We start from the raw sequence: 23,545 nt of genomic DNA on the forward strand, positions 1-23,545 counted from the left end.
GCTTGCCTCGTAAAAGAAATAGAAAAACAGAAGAATTAAGAATTAACCAATATGAAGGCATTACCTGCAGTGGTCCTAGGATGGAACTGGCTGTGTACATGAAGAAAAGCCGCAAAGAGCTGAGGATATTCCCAAAAGCGAAGAGACCCTCTGCTACTAAAGTGGGATGAAAAGCATCCCAATTCTTCCGGTCTGCAATAGCATGAAACTGGAGAGAAATTAGAGAAGTTCAGAGCTTATGTGAAAAATAACATGATTTACAAATTACTCTTCGTTATCTAATACACTCATTCATGATACCCTGACTCTTAAAAGATTCCTTAAGGGGATTTGTTGTAAAATTTGGCGAGTTGCTTACATATTTTCGGTCTAAAAGGTAAACACAAGCTCGTTCTATAGTAAGGATGTGTTATTTTTGAGCAAGTAATCCTCTACATAAGTTTATGAGTCACTAAAATGAACAAACCATATATAGTAAAAACACAGAAAATGCCTCCTTCAAGGTGCAGCAATCTCTATGCAATGAAACTAGAAATTGTAATGCCCATGGTTTACATACAAGATTTTACAAGCATAAGCAACTACTCAAAAGGTGGATCTGTGCTCAATTCATTATTTCATGTCAATGACTTTCAATGCATATGCAGAGACTCATGTTGGAGTGAAGAACAATGCAAGTCCATCAAAACAGGAATTAATCATTGTTTTGCATGTCCTAATGTAATTCTTTCTGTTCCTAAGTGGACCTACATTTTGAACTATTTTACCACAGTCAGACCAACATTGATCAGGTCCATCTAGCATTCCTTCTACAATCTATCTTTACAAGACCATATGAATACAAGACATGGGAGCAGAATTATGCCATTTGATTATGGCTGATTTATTACCGCTCCCAACCCCATTCTCCTGCCTTCAACCTACACTTCAAATATACTCATTGACCTGATCTCCACAGCCATCTGTGGAAATGAACTCCAGTCATTCACCATCCCTCCTTATCTCTGTTTTGAAGGGACATCCTTCTATTCCGAGACTGTGCCCTCTGGTTCTAGACTCTCCCAAAATTAGAAACGTCCACTCTATATAGGCTTTTCAATATTCAATAATCGTGGCAGTAATGCACCATTAAACTGGGTGCTAACTGCCGTAAAACAAGAAGAAGGTTTCAATGAGATCCCCCCACCCCTCAATCTTCTAAGTTCCAGCGAGTACAGGTTCAGAGCCTTTAAATGCTCCTCATATGTTAACCCTTCAGTTCCCAGAATTATTCTTGTAAGCCTCTCCAAAGGTAGCACATCCTTTCTTAGATATGGGGACCAAACTGCTCACTATATTTTAAATGTGGTCTGCCCAGTGCCTTACAAAACCTCAACTACATGTCTGCTTTTATATTCTGGTCCTGTCAAAATGAAAGTCTTTGGTCTCCGAAACTTTCCCAACTATTGTAAGTTTACAGAATGCACCTCATCTTTCATCTTGGCAGTATGCAACCATGAGGACTCAATAGTGGAATCAACAATTTCAATCAATAAGCTTTATTTTTGCACCTTTCATCGGATATTGCAGTCCAAGTATGTAATACTGTGAAGGGGAGAGCAGCAAAGTAGATTTTCAAATCTTGGGCTAAAAATACAATTAGATATATTATTTGCTACTTTGTGAAGTTAATTAGAATCAGCTTTAGGGAATTCCTGGCAATGGATCCTCCCAATTGGGGGAATATCAATCCAAGATGCCTTGAGTCATATTCCTTCAAGCAGCTAGTGTTCGACAGAGAACTCACAAACAAGTCACCTGCCTTCACTCTAGGAGAGTGACAAGGTCCGAAGGAAAAAAAGTGGTCCCATAACATGAAATAAATCTATTTTTTTTCTTCATTGCTTAATACTTCAAAATATCCATCTGCAGGCAATTAGATTTATGTCTAATTTCACTATGATTGCAGCATTAATGAACCATCAAAATATCCATTACCAGGTAATAGTATTGGATAATTTACTAATGTTAATTATGAATATTTGCAGTCATGCCATTGACTCTTTGCAGACATGCCTTCGATTTATGAATCTATTTTTTGCAATGACTAGTACATCGCTGTCTACTGGGAAACACTGTACCAACACATCTAACATGCAGTGTGTCAGCTTTTATGATTTATATACATTTTGTTTAAAGATACATTTTCCATTTTGTCAGTTGGCTGTATTTTTAATCAAATTCTCTACATCTCTCTCATTTTTTGTAGCATCATCTTCTTGCTTATAGTGGCAATTCTCACATCCTGATAGAACTACAGTCTTGCCTTTCTTTCCAACCCATCTCTTATTTACCTTATAATGAGCCACAACTTTGAGAGCAAACGTTGCTAAATACAAGGAGTTCATGACAAAACTGAGTTGATTTCGAGACTCTTCCAGAAAATCTTCAAGTCCATCATACCACAGTCGCTTCACATCTGACCACACCATTCCTAGAGACAAATTACACATCAGCACATTTTAGAGAAAATTGAGATATTCAAACCATTGATTCAACAATGTCTGGGTTTGTCCAGTGGAAAATAATGACGCCACATCTCAGTACAAGACTAATACTTGCTTGATGGATGTAGCAGCAATGGCAACAGCAGTTTTAGAATTATGCAAAGTACACTGTTTTCTGTTCAGCATTCCAAGGGAATTAAATAATCTGCATCCAGAGAATGTTTACCCTCAGGGAATGTAAACATTATTTGGGAAGGAGATTAGTACCATCACAAGTATTTGTTTCCATTTAAGTAAAAAGGGTTGTAATTGAGACCAGTTTCCTGTTCTGCTTATTTTCAGAAGCATCTTGGTGACTGAGTAATGCCCAACTGCTCATTTTTAAGATAATTCTGAACAGCCATGAGGCTTAGCTCCATCTTTTCATGCAAATGATTTTTTTTCTTTCCACCAAATTTTGCCTGGCCATAATGTACTTATTTCCAAGTGGCTGCCTGTTACAAACTTTTCTTCTTTCCTGGTTTCTATGTAAAAGAAAACAGTGACCAATGCATAGTCTCCCCTTTGATTTCTCGAAAGGAGTCTACCTTCTTGCATGAGGAGATATAGGCCCTCCCTGGATTAAAAACACCTAACTTATGGGCATCACAATACATGAATGAGCTTTCATAATATTATCAAATTCAAAAGTCTGATACACATACATACATTCATCCCTACAAATAGCAGAACTGATTTCCTCTTTCTTCACTTTTAGTAATTGTTCTTTCTTAACAGTCTTAAATGTGTTTGATGCATTCATTGCAATAGTATGGAGATGTTGTTACCATATCAAGTGATTTCTGACTTAGGGACAAAAATCAGCTTACTGATGTCCGTAAAAACATAACTGATTCATTATCCAAGATCAGCCTATATTCTTCTACTCAAGGACTGCCATGTAAAATCAACTGCATAATATTATGGCACAACCTATTGCACTTCCTAACTATGACCTCAACTGTGTCAACCAAATTTGAGAGTCCAGAATCACAAACAGACCAGTTAAAGATTTTTTAAACTAACAATCCAATAATTTATGTCACTATTACTGAAACATCTTTTTCCAGTTTACACAGAACGCTGGAGGAACTCAGCAGGACAGGGAGCATCTAGGAAAAGAGTACAGTTGACGAAGGGTTTCGGTCCAAAACGTTGGCTGTCCTGTTTGCCATAGATGCTGCCTGGCCTGCTGAGCTCCTCCAGCATTTTGTGTGTTTGTTGCTCGGATTTCCAGCATCTGCAGATTTTCTTGTTTGCCATTTTCCAGTTTATTTAATACACAAGATGTCATCTTTTAATTTGAACACAGCTTTCTAATCAATTATCCAAACCTTTATCTGGTAGTCTGGTAATTTATGTAATCTTAAACTGTACACAAATCCTTTTCACCCTCAGGAACATAGAGTTTATAACTACATCACTCCTCTGTGTATCAGCTTTTAGATAATTTGAGGTGTTAAATATCTTAAATTGTCAGAGCCTGACGAGATTTATCCTCAGCTGCTATCAAAAGGAATGGAAGAAGTCTGCTGGGACTATGGAAAACACTATTTAAACTACCCCGGCCACAGATAAGGGGCCTAATAACTGGAGGATCTTTGTGGTAATTTTATTCAAGAAGGACACAAGGTAATACAGACTGGTAAGGTAGTAGGAAAGTTTTCTTTCTTTCTTTCTTTTTAAATCTTTTTATTAATTTTCAAAATTATAAACTCAATAACAAATTTGGTACAAAGAGATTGGAATAATGTTAATCGGCATATATAAAATGAATTTTAAGTAACATAGATATAAAAGACTTCCAAACTCCTAATGAAATTAGTCATTAAAAAAAATAAAAAGAAAAAAAAATAAACAAAAAAACCCCAAAAGAAAAAGAGAAAAAAAACCCCAAAAAAAAGCAAAACAGGGCTAGACCAATAGCTTGTATCAGACACGTTCAGTAATGCCGTTAACTCCGCTCCTCTAATCATATAATTTAAGTTTAGAAAAAAGATTCGGAAAGGTCATGTAGCCCCCCCGCCTTGGCCACCCTCAGGGTCGCTCGGCTCGCTGTCGTCTAGGGAAACAGCCCTCGGCCCCGCCAAACCGGGTAATAGTTTGTGTGGATGCTGTGTGAGGTACCCCACCCTGCCCAAATAACAGGCAATACATCAGATACAATTAAATGATTTACAGTTTATAGATATTACTGGAACTATATAATTAAGAGAGAATAAATATAAAAGGCGCCACACTTATCAAAGTTCAATCTCTTCGTGCACAAAACAGTTGGAGCTCAAGGACCTTCTTCTCCACCCTGCGACCCCTCAGACCACCTCGACCGGCCGCCTGGGACTACCAACGGTGGTCGACCAGACGCTCCACACGAGTCTGTCTCCATCTCCTCGCCAAACGCCCTCCTCAGGGTCCAACCCCATTAGCGAACATCACAGCACCTCGTCCATCCTCTGTCTCGCTCTCCCGCCTTCTGCCCCAAAACCCCGCGCATACAGTATCTTCAAATACACCAAAACCATAACAACTATCCCAATTGGTTAATAGCACCCTCTTATCACACTCTAAACCAAAACAAGCTGCCAGCGCAAACTTTCTCAACGTTTAACACAACAAAGCCGCATTCCCCAGATTAACGTAACAAAGATGCCATTTTAATTAGCCTCCTCAGTAACATAAAAGTCGAAACCCCCTTACAGTCAGATTACATCATATAAAAATGTTGCATAAAAGGTTTCCAAGTTTCTTCAAATTTAACCGAAGGGTCAAAAATATCACTTCTAATTTTTTTCAAAATTTAAACTTAATATAGTTTGAGAAAACCATTGGAATGTAGTTGGAGGATTAGTTTCCTTCCAGTTCAACAGAATAGATCTTCTCGCCATTAAAGTAACAAATGCTATCATCCGACAGGCTGAAGAAGACAAAGATCTATGTTCTACCATTGGCAATCCAAAAATTGCTGTAATAGGATGGGGTTTTAAGTCAAAGCATAGAACTGTTGAAATAATATCAAAAATATCTTTCTAATATTTTTCCAAAAGAGGACAAGACCAAAACATATGAGTTAAAGAAGCCACTTCAGAGTGACATCCATCACAAACAGGATTTATATGGGAATAAAAACGAGCTAGTTTATCTTTGGACATATGGGCGCTGTGTACTACTTTAAATTGTATTAGTGTATGTTTAGCATATATAGAAGTACTAACTAACTGAAAATTTTTTTCCCATTTCTCTATAGGTAAACAAAGTTGAAGTTCCCTTTCCCATTCATTTTAAATTTTATCAGATATACCTGGCTGTAATTTCACAATTATATCATAAATAATTGCTATTAATCCCTTCTGCAAAGGATTTAAGCTTAAAATTTTATCAATAATGCCAGTAGGATTTGAAGTCGGAAAGGTAGGCAACGTAGTATTTAAAAAATTTCTTATTTGTAAGTATCTAAAAAATGGGATCTGGGCAAATCAAATTTCTCAGATAACTGCTCAAAAGACATAAAACAGTTATCCAAAAATAAATCACGAAATCATATTATACCTTTCCTTTTCCATATCAAAAAGGCTTGGTCCATTACGGAGAGTTGAAAAAAGAAATCAAATATAATAGGACTTGATAACGTAAATTCGTTCAAGCCAAAAAATTTACGAATCTGAAACCATATTCGCAATGTATGTTTAACTATAAGGTTAAACATTTGTTTATTCAATTTAGATAGTACAAAAGGCAGTGACGTTCCTAAAATGGAAGCTAAAGAAAACCCCTGTACAGAGTGGCCTTCAAGGTTTACCCAATATGGGCTTGGAGTTATATTCCAATCTTGTGTCCAAAATATTAAATATCAAATCTTAATTGCCCAATAATAAAATCTTGGGTTAGGCAATGCCAAACCACCCTCTTTCTTAGATTTTTGTAAGTATTTTTTACTTAATCTGGGATGAAAGTTTTCTTTTTACGTGCTCCAGCACAGTAACAAGCCCTACCAGCCCACAAGCCTGCGCTACCAATTACATCCATGTGATCAATTAACTTACCAACTCCTTTGCCTTTGGAACGTGGGAGGAAACCAAAGAACCTGGAGGAAACCATCACATCTGACAGACACTGGTGGAATTCAACCCAGGTCACTGGCGCTGTCATAGCGTCACACTAACTCTACGCTACCACACCACCCTGGATGGTCTACATCAACGTGTTGCACTGAATGCCCTGTTTCTGCAACTATGACTTGACAAACACTTTGTGACTGCTAAACACCGTAAATACAGATGTGACAATTTGGAAAGAAAAGAGCCAATGAATTCATTTCCATGCACTGCAAACAATAAGGCAACTTCCTTACACTGAGAAAATTACTTATTTATACTTTATATTCAGTATTAGGATTCAGAGGACTTGAAATTCAAGACCCATTTCTTAAAAAACATTGCCTTAAGATGACACCTGCATAATTTTGAACAATTTAACCGATTTTGAAATGTCCAATAACACGGCCATACAGAGGCTAAAGTATCACATTCAGGAAACAATATAGTGCTCCTTGCATTTAGCTGAAGAATAAAAGCAAATTATAATTGATGCATAGAGGCTGAAGTGATGCAAAATGTTATTGAATTACATGCTCCACAGCAGAACTGTGGTCTAAACTACACTTGATGCTAACTGGAATGCATTTACTGGGCAGAGTGCAATCGATTTTTCTATGTATCCTTTAAATATACTGACAGGAAATCATTAATGTTCAATTTGCCTTCAGGGCACTTAAAGTGCATTTTGGACATACTGAAGTGATTAACTCAAAAGCACTTGCTTAACCAACAGAATCTAGTGCATACAGCATATAATGATTTAAAGTAATCAAATAATTTGCAGCTTCTGGGAAAGCAAAAACAACAAAGTCTAACTCACTGACAAAAATCTTAAGCTTCAACCTAAGGGTATGAGATGCTGTCGACAGAGCTGTCTAATGCAGCTTATTCACCAATAACGTGCTAGCAATGATCAGCTAGACTACTAAAATGAGCCAGAGTAGTTGCCCTTGACGTCATCAGTTTTTGACCCAGTGTGGCATCAAAAGGTACAGAGTAGAAAGTAAAGCTCTATGCTAACTAGTGTTATCTTCACAAAGATAGCTAATAGGCTCAGCTGCCAAATGATGCTGTGGATGTTATTTCAGCAATGCTGCAAATGATTTTCTTAAGAATATTACAGTCAAGACTCTAAGGCAGGGTCCTAGATCAAACCATCTTTTATTGTTTTATCAATAGCATTTCTTTCCATATGATTTACACTGTAACACACATCAAAGTTGCTGGTGAATGCAGCAGGCCAGGCAGCATCTCTAGGAAGAGGTACAGTCGACGTTTCAGGACGAAGGGTCTCGGCCTGAAGCGTCGACTGTACCTCTTCCTAGAGATGCTGCCTGGCCTGCTGCGTTCACCAGCAACTTTGATGTGTGTTGCTTGAATTTCCAGCATCTGCAGAATTCCTGTTGTTTGTGATTTACACTGTAAATGGGTGGCTCCTGGAAAATGTAGAACACAGGTTTCAATGGGTACAGATGCAAAATTCACTCCAGAAAAGAGCGAAGCTCTTTGAAAAGTTGAACTTGAAAGCAGAGTACAGAACAGGATTCTTAGCAGTACAGAGGAAAAGAGGGATCTTAGGGTTCATGTCCACAGATCCCTCATAATTGCCATGCAAGTTGATAGGGTGGCTAGGAAGATGAAAAGTGTGTTGCCATTCATTGGCTGGGCAACTGAGCATATGAACCACAAGGTAATTATGCAGGTCTACGAAACTCTGAATAATGGAATATAGTACCCCAACATAAATCGGGATACCGTCTTGACGAGCACCTCCACTCCATCTGCAAGAAAGCAGAATTTCCCAGTGGCCAACCACATTAATTCCAGTCCCCATTCCTGTTCCAACATGTTGGTCCATGGTCTACTCTACAGCCATGATGAGGTTATTCTCAACCTGTCTCCTCCTCCCCTTGGTTCCACTCCTCCTCCTCTTTCTCCTATGGTCCACCCTCCTCTCTGATCAGATTCTTTCTTCTCCAGCCCTTTGCCTTTTCTACTTATCACCTCCCGGCTTTTGTGCTGTAGTCTTAGGTAACTTTTGAACCCATAAACATTTGACTCAAAGACTACTGCACTGCTCACTAACACTGACACGTAACAGAAACTTAGTGATATGGCATGAAGGGCAGTAAAAGGAAAAAAGCTGCCCTTACTCCAGCGCGTCTATTACAAACAAAATGCAGCCTTCAACATACTGAGTCTCATTACTAAAGGTACAACACATCATTGAGCAAAGCAGTCATTGGTTTCCTTTTAAACCACTCTTCCTAGAAAAAAATACTGAATAAATACCAGGGTAGCCCTTCAGAAAAAAAAGTATCATTCAAACACTGCCAAATGCTGAAGGTCCCCTATTGTAGCTTACAAATTCTGCCAGCTCTCTGTCATCAGCTTTTGCCTTCTCCTCCTCCCCATGTCATACCTTGTCACTATTCCCTTTTGACATGTAAACACCTGCTTTTCCACAACAAAGCTGAGCATTATGCAGAAAATTACGAAACTTCCACCAGGACTTTTTCTCCAGCGCACATCAGAGTTTCCTTGTCTGGGACAGAAGATTATATGTCTGCTTGATGATGCTCCTGAAACATGTTTCTTCAAAGGCTAGTTACTGGGGGGTGTGAGGTGTCAGAGCATTACCACCAGGCATAGTTCAAGGAGGTAATCCTTCTCTCTCAGCAGTCAAACATTTGACCTCACATCATACTAGATTGCTGTCATTTTTCTCTAAAAATGTGTACACAGGAACGTTAATATGAGAAGGGCCATTCATCCCCTGATGAAGGGTTTTGAACCGAACCACTTTCTGTAGAAACGGCCTGGCCCACTGAGCTTCCCCGAGGGGGTGGGTGTGTGTGTGTGTGTGTGTGTGTGTGTGTGTGTGTGTGTTGCTCTAGATTTCCAGCATTTGCAGAATCTCTTCATCCCCTAATATGTATTCTTTCATATAACTAAATTATAACTGATCCACATTGCAACTTAATAGATCTGCCTCTGTTCAATTTTTATTTACCTTCTAACCAAACAAAACTCTGTCAATCATACATTGTATGTAAGTGTAACGGATACTCATGAGATTCAATTTGGAACTCCAGCTTGTGGTGAGAATGTGGCACTCACAGCCATTGGGGATCAGTGATAACAATAAAAATATACGTGCAATTAAGATGCTGAAAAAGCACACAAGGGAGAATGGAATAAGGGGCTTCAATGACAGAGTTAAATGAAGGAAGAAGGAGAAGGCTAATTGATACATAAACACTGACATAGACTGCTTCAGCCAAGTAGCCCACTCTTGTGTAATCCTTTGTGAAGAAGATTTTGCTGATTTCATTTAGGACCAGCAGAACTAGAGACAATCTCAACCCTAAGAAACTGGCTTAAAAAGCCACGGGCAGACCACTTGATTATGATGCAACCACAGCCAAGTCTTATTCCTTAACATATGTGAACATATCCTTTGCAGCAGGAATTACTTTCCATGTTCTTATATGTGAGATGCACCAAGAGTAACAACAATGATTGTTGTTGTTGGCCAAGCTGACAGCTGCAAGGTATCCAGCACAGCCTCTCCAGTACCTTACACTTTTGCTCCAGATTGTGCATTTATTCACCTGATCTTTGGAACAGGTGAAGCTACTGTACATTAATCCTTTTCACTGAATTTCATATTGTCATGGAATCATATAGGCCCTTCAGCCAAACTGGTCCATACTGACCAAGACGCCCCATCCAAACTAGTGTTTGGCCCATAGCCTTCTAATCCTTTCCAACCCATATATCTATTCAACTGTCTTTGGAAAAGTTGCTACTGTTCCTACCTCAACCACCTCCTCCCGCAACTGAATCCACAAAGACACCACTCTTGCTGTTAAAAAGCTGCCCTTTTTAAACAGCAAGGCAAGGCCATGGACTCATTTTGGGGGACTTTTGAGGTTCATGTTGCATGTGTTCCTGGATTCTGGTTACTCTTTTGTTTTGCTTTTCGAGCAGTCTGATCAGGGCGATCAATGCAGACTGGGGTGCTTTGGCGAGGAATGGCCCCATGGCCTGCAGGGGGCGGGCGGCGTGGGGCTGAACTAAACTGAACTGAACACTACTGGACTCCTGGTTTGATGTCTGATATTCTACGTGCTGTTCGCTCGCTGTTTGTTGTTTGCGCAATTTGTTCTTTTCTTTTTGCGCACTGGGTTTTTGATGCTTTCTTGAACTGGTTCCATGGTGTTTCTTTGTTTCATGGCTGCCTGTGGGAGAATGAATCTCAGAGTTGTATACATTCTTTGATAATAAATGTACTTCGAACGTGACACTACTAATTCCTAGTAAATCTTTCCCTTCTCTCCCCTTAAACCTATGCCCTCTAGTTCTTGATACCCCAAATTTGGAGGTGGAAGGGAAGGAGCACACTCACCCTATGTCTCTCATGGTTTAATACAGATCACTGCTCAGTTTCTGATGCTCAAGAGAATAAAGTCTTAGCCTATCCAAACTCCCCTATAACTCATCCCTTTGCCTTCTGGCAGCATCTTCATAAACTCTTCCTTTATAAATCTATGTTTAATAACATGCAACCAAAACTGAACACAATATTCAGCTTGTGGTCCTACTTGTGTCCTGTGTAACAGCACCATGACCTCCTATCTTTTTATATACAGTGCCCTGACTTATAAAGGCCAACAAGTCATAAGCCTCCTTAAAGCTTTGAAATACAGTGTGACTCCACTTTCAGGGAACCACAAGCTTGTACTCCAAGCTCTCTTTGTTTACAACATTCCTGCTGTTCACCACGAAAGTTCAATCTTACAGCTCAGCAATTCTAAAAGGATAAACTTATATGATATACAGCTCTTTGGAGAATTGTACAGCAGTACTGCAAAGGAACAGGTTCTTTGGGCTACCATATCTGTGTCAATCAAAAAGGAACATTCCAACAGAGAAACAACCAAGCATAAGTTGTCAGAACTACTGCCAAGAATTGTTAAGAAACTACCCTATGGTTCAGAAACTGGATTCAATGAATGTCACAATAAAAATTTACTAACTTGTTACTTTATGTGAACCAGTACACCACTGGTTCATTTCACAACATTTTAACACTGGTTAGAAGTATTTCAGTATTGATTTTTAAACAGCATTTTTCTATGATTATGTTTATTCTGGCAATTCTTCTCAATATCATGTTCCTTTCTTCCACAAAGTCTTCAAGCCAGCAAAAAAAACAACAGGATTTGAGTTTTGGACTCTCTATCTGTTCAAGGAAATAATCATAGCCTGACAGCACTTTTATAAATTAACAGACTTTGGCTAACAGAATTGCCAAGTTTTGAATGTCTGTGAACAAACAGTGATCTTCACCTGCTGTATTCTGTATTTCCAAAACCACCAATGGCCAGGAAAAAGTAGAAATGGTTCAAGTTCTTGGCTCATGCTCTCCAATGTCAACTTCAGCACTTGCGTGCAAACAGATGCAGAGTAACTCTGTGGACTCACAATGACGGAAAGTTGTATGCTTCGAGTTCTACAGCAGTCCAACAAAAAAAAGATCAAACACCTTCTCTGTGTTTAATCCTGAGCACCACTGAAGTTGTGAAATATTTTCTACTGACAGCTGTTGAAATCCTTTCAAAAAAGTGAATTGTTGGCAGTATACAAGCCTTTCTTATGTCTGTTGAACAATTCTATACCAGGATTAGTAATAAACAGTTGCTAAATCATATAAATACAATAGCGAAGAAAGCACAACAGTGTCTCTACTTCCTCAGGAGTCTGTTGAGATTCAGCACGTCATCAAATCCTTGGCAAACTTCTGTAGATGTATGGTGGAAAGTGTGTTGACGGACAGCATTATAGCTTGGTATGAGAACACCAATGCCTTTGAATAGAACAGTTAGTGGATTCGGCCCATTACATTCAAGTATAAAACCCTCCCAACCATTGAGCTCATTGACATGAAACGTTGTCATAGAAAGACAGCATCCAAAGATCCTCACCACCCAGGCCATGCTCTTTTCTCACTGTTACCATCAGGTAAAAGTTACAAGCGCCTCAGGACTCACACCCCAAGATTCAAGAACAATCACTACCCCTCATCCATCAGGCTCTTGAACAAAAGGGGATAACTAAACTCATTTAAGGACTTTTATCTTGTTATTTCATCCTCGCTATTTCTTCCTATTTATATTTAATCTGCATTTGCAGGTTGTTTACAGTTTACAGATCCTGTTCTATAGATTTGCTAAGTATGCCCACAGAAAAAAAATCTCAGGGTTATATATGGTGACATGTATGTACTCTGATAATAAATTTTACTTCGAACTTTAAAGTGTAAAGTTTTAGACAGGTATTGCAATTCCATTTCTGACTGTGCTATTCGGCTAACATAAATGAACGTTACATACTGATATCACAGAATCTGACTGGTTGCATTAAAGTAACACACAATGCTGGAGGAACTCAGCGGGCCAGGCAGCATCTATGCAAAAAAGTACAGTCGACATTTCATCAAAACACAGAAAACCTACAACACAATACAGGTCCTTCAGCCCACAATGCCGAACATGTACTTACTTTAGAAATTACCCAGGGTTACCCATAGCCCCCTATTTTTCTAAGCTCCATGTACCTATCCCAGAGTTCCTTAAAAGACCCTGTTGTATCCATCTCCACCACGATTGCCGGCAGCCCATTCCATGCACTCACCACTCTCTGTGTAAAAAACTTACCCCTGACATCTCCTCTGTACCTACTTCCAAGCACCTTAAAACTGTGCCCTCTCATACTAGCCATTTCAGCCCTGGGAAAAAGCCTCTGACTATCCACACAATCAGTGCCTCTCGTCATCTTGTACACCTCTATCAGGTCACCTCTCATCATCCGTTGCTCCAAGGAGAAAAGGCCAAGTTCACTCAACCTATTCTCATAAGGCATGCTCCCCAATCCAAGCAACATTCTTGTAAATCTCCTCTGCACCCTTTCTATAGTTTCCAAATCCTTCCTGTAGTGAGGTGACCAGAACTGAGCACAGTACTCCAAGTGGGGTCTGACCAGGGTCCTATATCATTGTAACATTACCTCTCGGCTCTTGAACTCAATCCCACGGTTGATGAACGCAAATTTACTAACTCATCCCTCCACTTCCTCATCCATGTCATTTATAAAAATCACGAAGGATAGGGGTTTCAGAACAGATCTCTGAGGCACACCACTGGTCACCAACCTCCATGCAGAATATGACCCGTCTACAACCACTCTTTGCCTTCTGTGGGCAAGCCAATTCTGGATCCACAAAGTAAGGTTCCCTTGGATCCTATGCCTCCTTACTTTTTCAATACCTTATCAAATGCCTTGCTGAAATATCGACTATTTACTCTTTTCCATTGATGCTGCCTGGCTTGCTGAGTTGCTCCAGCATTTTGTGTGTTGCTCGGATTTCCAGCATCTGCAGATTTTCTCTTGTTTGTGGCTGCATTATTATTTTAACATTGTTTTAAAATAAATTTTAAAAATACACACACACTATATAACTACTATACAGAGATCAACAGCACAGCACATTCTAACTAGTCCCATTCTGCTCAAAGATTTAATCACTGTGACTCTTGTGGAATAATGTCTTTACTGACCAGGGAGGTCATTCTGCTTAGCTGTTAAACAATTGCAGGTTCTGGGGCCTCCCCTGTGGTGTTGTAGGAGTTGACTTCGGGACTGTAGGAAGTGGTTCTAACAGCTCTGGAGTTGACTTGGGACATGTTGACATCCCGAACAGTGCATAGCAAGCTTCACTGAATGATGTGGATCATAACATGTGAGTACAGGGTCTGATGTTACCACTTCCTTTACCTTTTTGAAAACTGCCCCACACTGCCTTGCCAATTGCCATTTCCTCCCGATCTGTTGTAACGAGTTCAAGAGATGCAGTACAGTAGCCAGGTTTAGGAGGAACCTGTTATAAGTAACTGACAAATCCTAAAAAGGACCACAGTTGTGACACATCCTTTGGCATTGGGGCATCCACCGCTGCTTGACTTTTCTCAGCACACTTGTGCAATCCTTGTGTGTCGATGGTATGACCACACTAAGTGATGCTTGGTTTAAAAAATTCACACTTGTTGTGCGTGCTCTGAGCCCGTAAGCTTCTAATCTTTTTAAGACTGTCTTGAGATTTTGGAGGTGTTCCTTATCATCCTATCTAATAACAATGATGCCATCCATGTAACATTGAGTGCCTGGGCAGCCTTGCAGCCTGTGGTCCATAGCTTTCTACCAGAGTGCAGGTACAGTTGCTACTCCAAAAATAAGCCAATTATAATGATAAGACCCTTTGTGAGTATTTATGGTGAGAAAAACTTCGAACTCTTCTACCTCCATCTGTAGGTAGGTTTGGATGTGGCATTTTCATTTAACACTATTTTACCCCTGATATGTTGCGTTTTCCAATGCCATCCCTGAAACACTGCCATGGCATAATTCACGAGAAAATCTGCAGATGCTGGAAATTCAAGCATACACACAAAATGCTGGTAGAATGCAGCAGGCCAGGCAGCATCTATAGGAAAAAGTACAATCCATGTTTCGGTCAGAGACGAAGGGTCTCAGCCCAAAACGTCGATTGTACTTCTTCCTATAGATGCTGCCTGGCCTGCTGCATTCCACCAGCACTTTGTTTGTATTGCATGGCATCATTCAGTATCTCTCTTAATTCGCTTTTAGTTGACTCCATTGCAGGGGATGTGGCATGCAAATGGTAGATGGATCTCCAATCAAGTTGCAGTTAGCTCAGGCCAACCACACCCCCACAATACTGGCTCTCTTGTTTTTACTACACACAATTCCAATGTGGCTTGTTAGTTGTTATATTTCACTGTTATGAATGTCATTCCCACAGGAGTTATTTTTACTTCAGTATAAGTTCTTAGTTGGATATCTACAGGCTTCAATTGAGTATCTTTGAAATGCCGTTCAAACTCATTTTGTGGAATAACTGAAACAGTCCAGCTATTATCCAATTCCATTTTAATTAATCTGCTGTTCACTTCTGGAGAAAGCCTAATTGCTTGTCTATTATTAGTTTTCACACTGTAAATCTCAAAGCTACCCCATCCTGTATCATTCTCATTATTATCAGATTTTTCGTCAACAGCATGCAGGTTAGTGTCCTTTTTGAAACTTCAAACTTGGCTTTTTAGCTTCTTCCCTTCTGTGTAGTCCATTTATTTTTGTCTATCCGAGCTGATCTTTGTTTATGTCCTACTTTATTGCATTTTCAGCAAGTTTCACTTTTAAATCTGCATTGGTCTGGTGTATGTGAAACCCTGAGCCCAATGGTAACATAACTTGTTCAGCCAGGCTGGCTTCTGTTTAGACATCGCAAGTTTGCTCACAGTCGCTTTCATTCCTGACTGCAACTTAATTGCATCTCTATCTGCTGTCTCCATTGATACAGCAATTTCAACTGCTCTTTTAAATGCAAGACATGCTTCAGTTAGAAACCATTTTTGGATGCTTTCTTGTCAAATTCCACAAACTAAATAATCTTTCATTGTATCTTTAAGCCCATGCTGAATTGACAATACTCTGACAATCTCTTCAATTCAGCTATGTGTGCCAAAATGGACTCTCCTTCCTTTTGATTCCACATATGAAACCTAAAGTGTTCTGTAAACAATGGTTTTGATTTTAAGTATTCCTGCATTACTTTCACGATAACAGCAAAGCTCATTTCAGCTGGTTTGGTTGGAGCAGTTAAACTTCTAAACAAACTGCGTGACTTTAAATCCAATGAACTCATCAAAATTGGCACTCACTTCTCATCATCTAGTCCATTTGTTTTAAAATGCTGTTCAATTTGCTCCATATCCAATATACAGTTATCTGTTGTGTAATCAAATGCATCAATCTTTCTGATGTAGCCAGCCATTTCTCCTCTTTCTTTTTATGATTATCATCACCTGGTACTCATTGTTTATGAACCTGTGAACTTGTCTGTTTTCTGCCTTTTTTTCAAAACTCAACAGTGTCTGACCATTCCTGTAGAAGCACGTACTGCGCTGCTTTATTTGTTGGACCATTTCATAGTGCCTTTTAAAAAAAACTTCATTGTCTCATTGTGCTTCACAGGTAGGCAGTCACTTTGGGTTTGCTTAGAACTTCCTCGTCACCACTGCTATGTTTTGTAACTCCAAAACATTAAGCTAATTGCAATAAAAATTGGGAGCAGAGGGTAACGTAACTAACTTCATTTTTTATTTTAAGCGAGACATGCGCATATCACGTGGTGGCATGATAACGTATGGAATTCATATATTTTTACATAATGACTTATAGACCTTAAACGAGCAAGAATGCTTAATCAAACAATATATTTACATTATTACTCAAATGTTACTGAAATATTAACTATACAACTGCATTAACCCTATTTATACCCCTCATTCTCCTACACTGCAGGGAATAAACTCTTATCCTATTCAACCTTTTCCTATAAATCAGGTATCTTTTCCATTAGTCCTATTCCCCATTTCCTTACCTCTAACCTATTCTCTACCAGACATCCACCAACTCCTCCCAGATCCTTCTATCACCCATCTACATTAAGGGCATGTGACAGTACCCTTCCAACACAACTTTGAGTCATGGGATGATGCTGCAGTATCTAGTGAATTCCACATGGTCACAGGTCATTAATGAACTAGGCAGGCAATGCATCAATTTCATTGCCACCATTACTAATAATATCTCTTCCTTTAACAATACGTAAACAGCCAGCTGCTTTTAATTACTTGAATTGAAATTTCCTAGCTTGCCATGAAGGGGTCTCTGGAGCAATGGCGCAGAACATAGATGATTATGGGTTGACATTCCAGCTGGACCTTATCACACAATCCATACTGCTCTATCTGCAGGCTGCCAAGGGAACACATCTCAAATGGGGACTACAGCAGAGTGTCAAATTTCTGACTCTATTTCCATTGTGAAGGGTGAAAAATCCAACAAGGATACAGTGTTTTAAGGATGACTCTATTTATATGTGTGTAGATAGGATCTTTTGCGTGCTCCTTGAAAAGATGTCATTTTTGAATCCCTACAAACATTCCTGAAAAAACGTAGAACACTACAACACAGTAAGGCCATTTGGCCCATGATACTGTGCTGACATTTTAACCTTCTCCAATATCAGTCTAACTCTACATACCTTCCATTTTTCTATCATCCGTGTACCTATCTAAGAGTCTCTTAAACATCCCTAGTGTCTCTGCCTCTACCACAACCACTGGCAACACGTTCCATACAGCCACCGCTCTCTGTATAACAATCTTACCTCTGACATCCCCCCATATAGGTTTCAATAGGTACATTTAATGTCAGAGAAATGTATACAATATACATCCTGAAATTCTTTTTCTTTGCAAGCATCCATGAAAACAGAGGGCCCGAAAGAATGAATGGCAGCTAAACATTCAAACCCCAAAGCCCCCCCCAGCTCCCCCCTCCCATGTACAAGCAGCAGCAAAGCAATGACCCCCCCCCCCAGCATAAAAGCATCAGCGGTCTCCACCCCCCACCCCGCCCCCGAGTACTCAAGTGTGCAACAAAGCATCAATATAGACACAGACTTGCAGTACCCCAAAGACTACTCATTCACCTGGTAATTTGAAATACCACAGGCTCTCACTCTCCCAAGTAAGAAAAAAAGAGATGTGTCCCCATTTCACAGTGAGAGAAGAAATATAACAAACAACTTTCCTCCAATTATTCTACACCAAATTAATCTTTTTACACTTTACTTCATCAAATCCTTCACCTTGATTCAACAGTTAGCATTTCCACCAATCTTACTTTTTATGCAGCTTCCCCTTAATATAAGGGGAATAATACACCTTTCATACATTAAGATACAGGCTCAAAGTGCTTTTCATAGATTGTAAAGGTAAATCAATAGTCATAAAAATATGAAACAAAATTAAAAATCCTAAGTAAAGACAAGTATTATATAGAATAATATGTAATGAACCCATCAAATAAATGTAAATGGAATACGTAATATGCCCTGGACCCATCATATAAATGTATAACAACAACAAAGAAAGCACAACAGCACCTCTACTTCCTCAGGGGTCTGTGGTAAACCCTCCCAACTATTGAGCACATCTACATGAAACACTGCCGTAGGAAAGCAACATCCATCATCAATGATCCTCACCACCCAGGCCATGTACTTTCTACCTGATGGCAGCAGTGAGAAAACAGCAAGAGCCTCAGAACTCGCACCACCAGTTTCAAGAACTGTTACTACCCCTCAACCATCAGGCTCTCGAATAAAAGAGGAAAGTACACTGCTGCTGTTTCCACAATCGATGGTCTCACTTTAAGGACCCTTTATCTTGTAATTTTATACTCATTATATTTGCATTTGCACGGTATGTTGTTCATTGATCCAGTTTATAGTTATCATTCTATAGATTTGCTAAATATGCTCACAGGAAAAGAATCTCAGGGTTGTATGTGGTGACATGTATGTACTCTGAAAATAAATCTTACTTTTCAAAATACCATATTATATAAATGTAATCAACATCAATAGGCAATAAGTAATCCTATAAGTAGGCTAAATTTTGAAAAGCATACTTTTAGAAGTGTTTTGAAACAATACACGGTACTAGCCTCAGTCAGTAGGGGTTTCCAGGTTTTTGGTGTATGAGGACAAAAGACCATAATCACCAGTTCTTATATGCTCAGAACAATGCAAGCAAACCAATATTTGCAGATCTAAGAAATTGCCATTTCTCACTTCAACTAAAGTACTGAGCAAACATTTTCGGCACACTGGCTATATATACTATATGTGACTAAGACTAAAGGTTGTTATAGCTAGGTGTGGTAACGGGGACAAGCTCCCTCTGGCATGAGCCTCAAATAGCCTCTGACAACCAAGTCCAACTCCCGGCCTTCACGTGTGGCTTAGCTACTAAGCCCAGCGGAGCTGTTTCTACTACCAGAAGAAGGGGCAAAGGCGTATCACTAACACCTTAAAACCAGTTGCTTCAGGCAGATGGGGCTTATCGGCTGTGGCTGGCAACTCATCTAGAAGGAAACCTCTGATCTCAAACTTCCACTGCCTTTGCAGCTATACACACTCATGAGGAAGGCTCCGGGAGTAAACCCTGGGGGAAAATTCCAGAGCCGGAGTCCCTCAGGCAGAACTGCACTGAGTTCAATGCTGACTGGCAACTCCTGCGATGCTACTGGCACAAATTGTACTGGTCTCTGTCATTCCTTCCAAGGGATTTACAGCTGGGTTCATACCAGACAGACGATTCACCATCCCCAGGAAATTCCATTTCGTAACATTTGTAACTTTAGGATTCTTGCTGGTATGGATTTCTACCATTCAAAGTAAAACTATGAAGTGTACCAAACAACAATGCACAGGACTAGATGGTGTGGCAGAGCTGCTACGGAGGGTTGCCAGTCGTCCGATTTGTCTTTTGCACATAGATGTGTTTGATGTACTTGTTGCCATTTGTGTGATTTTTTTGCACGTGGGGAGGTTGATGTTTTTCTTTGAATGGGTTCTATGGTTTACTTTGGTGGCTGTCTGCAGAGAAGATGAATCTTGGGGTTGTATACTGCATACATACTTTGATAATAAATGTACTTTGAATCCTTCAACTGAGCTAGATTTGGGGGCTTTTTAAACTATGAGGTTGGGTCATGTTGTTCTGCTTCTCACTGTTAACAAACAATAATTCAAAAGTGCTCAATGTTTGAACCTACATCCAGCTGCCAGGTTTTCCTCAGGTATGGGAAACCGAAATGGCTGCAGGTAAAATCAATGAACTAGAATTGAGCATCCTTGAGGTAAGTTTGGTTCCTGATCCACTGTGATTGTTTTTCCACTTCAGCCTCTAGCACAATCCCAATGAATCTACTCTTGGCAGATGCGTTATAACACAGCAGTGCATGTTATCAATAGTGAGCAGTGCACCATTACACTAGTTTCCTGTATCTACACAAGCTTAATAGATTATCATAGAATTGTACAATGCAAAAAGAGCTGTCAGCCCTTGCATCAGAAGCTGCTTTTTGCAACCTAAACCAATCCACCTCAATCTTTTCCCCCTCTCTTTTTATTTATTCCACTTTCCCTTTATCTTTCTAACTTTTTTAAATTGCTACTGTAATCTTTACAATTCAAGATTGCAAACTATATATTCATTAGAAAATGCAAAGCATTTGAAGAACTACCAAAACTAAACTGCTGTGAGTTTAGAACCACAACCCATAGTCTTAAAATGCAGCAGTTTTGCTCCTCTACAATTATATCATACAATTTGTATACAGTGTTGGTTCTCCTGAGCATCAACACAATCTCCCTGAAAACTGCACTGAGTACATTCAATCAATTCTGGAACTGATACTTTCTTCAAGTTAAGGAAGTTTCATCCTACTTGTGTGTTAAACTTCATTTGACTTCCCTTTAAGTAATGCAAAACAAAAGTCACACATCTGCTACTTGAAGGTATTGTAAAAAGTGTGAGTATGAAAGAGAATATTTATCAACTAATTGTTCAAAAGACACCAGTCTATCTTCTTTAAATGAATCCAAAAAAGAATTAATACCTTTAGTTTTCCAAAGTAAAATAATTGGATCACTCAAAGAAGGCTTAAAAAAGTAATTTCGATAAATTAAACTACAAAGTTTAAATTTTTTAAGATTAAAAAAATTGCAGAACTGGAGCCAAGCTAGGTAAAGCAGCTCCCAATAACGAGGTTAAATAAAACTGTTTCACAGCTTCAATTCCAAGTCTACCCAAATTGGCCAATCGTTCTTATCAACCCAATGTAACCAAAAGGACATCTGCTACTATTCATCAATCTCAAGTGAAGAACTGGGGATAAGAAACACACAGAGGAGAACGATAAATACAAATCAGTAACTTGACTTACCGATTATCCATATGATCAGGAGGTAATCAATCATCTCTAATGCAGGGCCCATTGTGTTTTTTAAGTCTTCATTGTACACTAGTGAGTACAAGTTCAGTAACAGTAGAAATGTGAAATATGATGCACTGTGAATGATGAACTTCATGAATGGAGTGTGAATGACTCTTCCTACTCGAGACCTTGGTGCCAGCAGATAACAAAGGGACAGCACTGGCCACAAGGTGGCAACTGAAAGAACAGTCAGAATCTTCTTACAGGTGTGCTTCCGCCTGTAGCCTGCCATCTGCCCAAACCAGACTGTATTCAAGAACTGCTGGCAATTTGACTGAGCCACAAACTGCAGGAGATACAATTAAAGTGGAAGGCAGTAACTAGTTACAGAGTTACATACTCATATAATAAAAAGGGCTTGAATTTTTCTGTTTTACTTATTATTTGCAGACTATTTATGCATTTGATTAGAGTTCAGTAAAAGAGACTACTTTTAGTTATTAAACAAAAGTCTCAAGGGGTTGACCAGCTTCTGGTCTATTACACAATAAATCCAAGCTGATATAATTCACAGTTTCAAACAAATTCAAAACTTTAATTAGTTCTCAACAGCCTTCATTTTCTTTCATGTAGCAGTGAATGTCCTTTTGTTGTTTGGCTAACATTTTTACTTTTCTGGCTTTTTATTTATCCATAACATCTACTGACCAGTACATTCCACAGAGAAATGCCAGAGGCTAGTGGTCCACGTGAGCATTTTGATAGTCACATGTGAGCATTTTGATAGTCACATGTGGCTTTTTCAGAATGAAGAAAATATGGATTGTACATACATGATATCTATTTGCTGATGAAGCAATGATTGCTTGAGTATGCTTCTGGGCTTGTGTTGATTAAAAACAAAAAAAAAATTCAAGCCCTCTTTAACAGACATGCAAATACTTGATATATTATCCTGTACATAAATTGATAGTGCACCACAAACACTGATTTTTTTTATTAGTTGTACAGATTTTAGATTTATCTATTTTATGCTGTCAGAACAGGTTGAGTTATAGTCAGATCACGTACCTCTTTCTGATTGTACTTAATTGCAAGTTTAAGTCGACTTAGGTTCATCCTCTCCTCAAGCAGTCCTCTCTTATCGATCGGCTCATCACTCGATGTGTGATTTAGAATAACCTCCAGTTCACGGGAGTTCCGGGCCTGCGCAAGGAGATCTTTTGCAAAGGTCTTACATTGCTGTGCTAGTTCTTCGTAGTCATTCCTGAAAATGTTTAAAGGAAGCTTTTCACATTTTATAAGAAAACACATGCATCTTAGTAATTGTAGTTGTATCCTTGGGACTTCCCAAAGCACTTCAACCAATGATTTATTAAAACTCATCAAAGCGGCAGCGTACAACGATTCCATAATGAATAAGTGAGCAGTGGGGACAATTCTCAAAGTTCAAAGTAAATTTATCATCAAAGTACACCATATACGACCCTGAGATTCATTTTCTTGCAGGCATACTCAGTAAATCCAACAACCATAATAGAATCAATGAAAGATTCAACAGGGTGGACAAGCAGTGTGCAGAAGACAATAAACTGTACAAATACAAAAGAAAAGAAAAAGAATAAATAAATAAATATCAAGAACATGAGATGAAGAGTCCTTGATAGTGAATCCATAGGTTGTGGGAACAGTTCAGTGATGGAGCAAGTGAAGTTATCCCCTCTGGTTCGAGAGCCTGATTGCTGAGGGGTAGCAAGTGTTTCCAAAACCAGGTGGTGTGGATCCTGAGGCTCCTGTAACTGGCAGCAGTGAGAAGAGAGCGTGATCTGACTGGTGAGGTCCCCGATGATGTATGACAGTGGCGTCATCAGCAAACTCGAATATGGCATTGGAGATGTGCTTAGCCACACAGTCATACCTTAAGTGTAGAGTGAGTAGAGCACAGGACTAAGCACACAGCCTTGTGGTGCAGCTTTGCTGATGGAGATC

At 39.2% G+C, this 23,545-nt stretch overlaps 1 protein-coding gene across 2 annotated transcripts in view; it reads right to left on the reverse strand.

The window, feature by feature from the left end:
- The window catches only part of trpc1 (transient receptor potential cation channel, subfamily C, member 1), a 71,765-nt gene that overhangs the window by 19,302 nt on the left and 28,918 nt on the right, over positions 1 to 23,545 (reverse strand). For both annotated transcript variants that reach the window (XR_011885653.1, XM_072255023.1), the window contains exons 6-9: positions 22,628 to 22,823; positions 21,566 to 21,902; positions 2,334 to 2,473; positions 65 to 208 (exon numbers count right to left, since the gene is read on the reverse strand). Coding sequence is in view for 1 of the 2 variants with exons in the window: in XM_072255023.1 (XP_072111124.1) it covers positions 65 to 208; positions 2,334 to 2,473; positions 21,566 to 21,902; positions 22,628 to 22,823 (817 nt within the window). In the remaining variant the exon portion in view is untranslated. The remainder of the gene's footprint in view (positions 1 to 64; positions 209 to 2,333; positions 2,474 to 21,565; positions 21,903 to 22,627; positions 22,824 to 23,545) is intronic.

The sequence above is a fragment of the Mobula birostris genome, chromosome 4 (genome assembly GCF_030028105.1).
Source record: "Mobula birostris isolate sMobBir1 chromosome 4, sMobBir1.hap1, whole genome shotgun sequence".
Taxonomy (NCBI): domain Eukaryota; kingdom Metazoa; phylum Chordata; class Chondrichthyes; order Myliobatiformes; family Myliobatidae; genus Mobula; species Mobula birostris.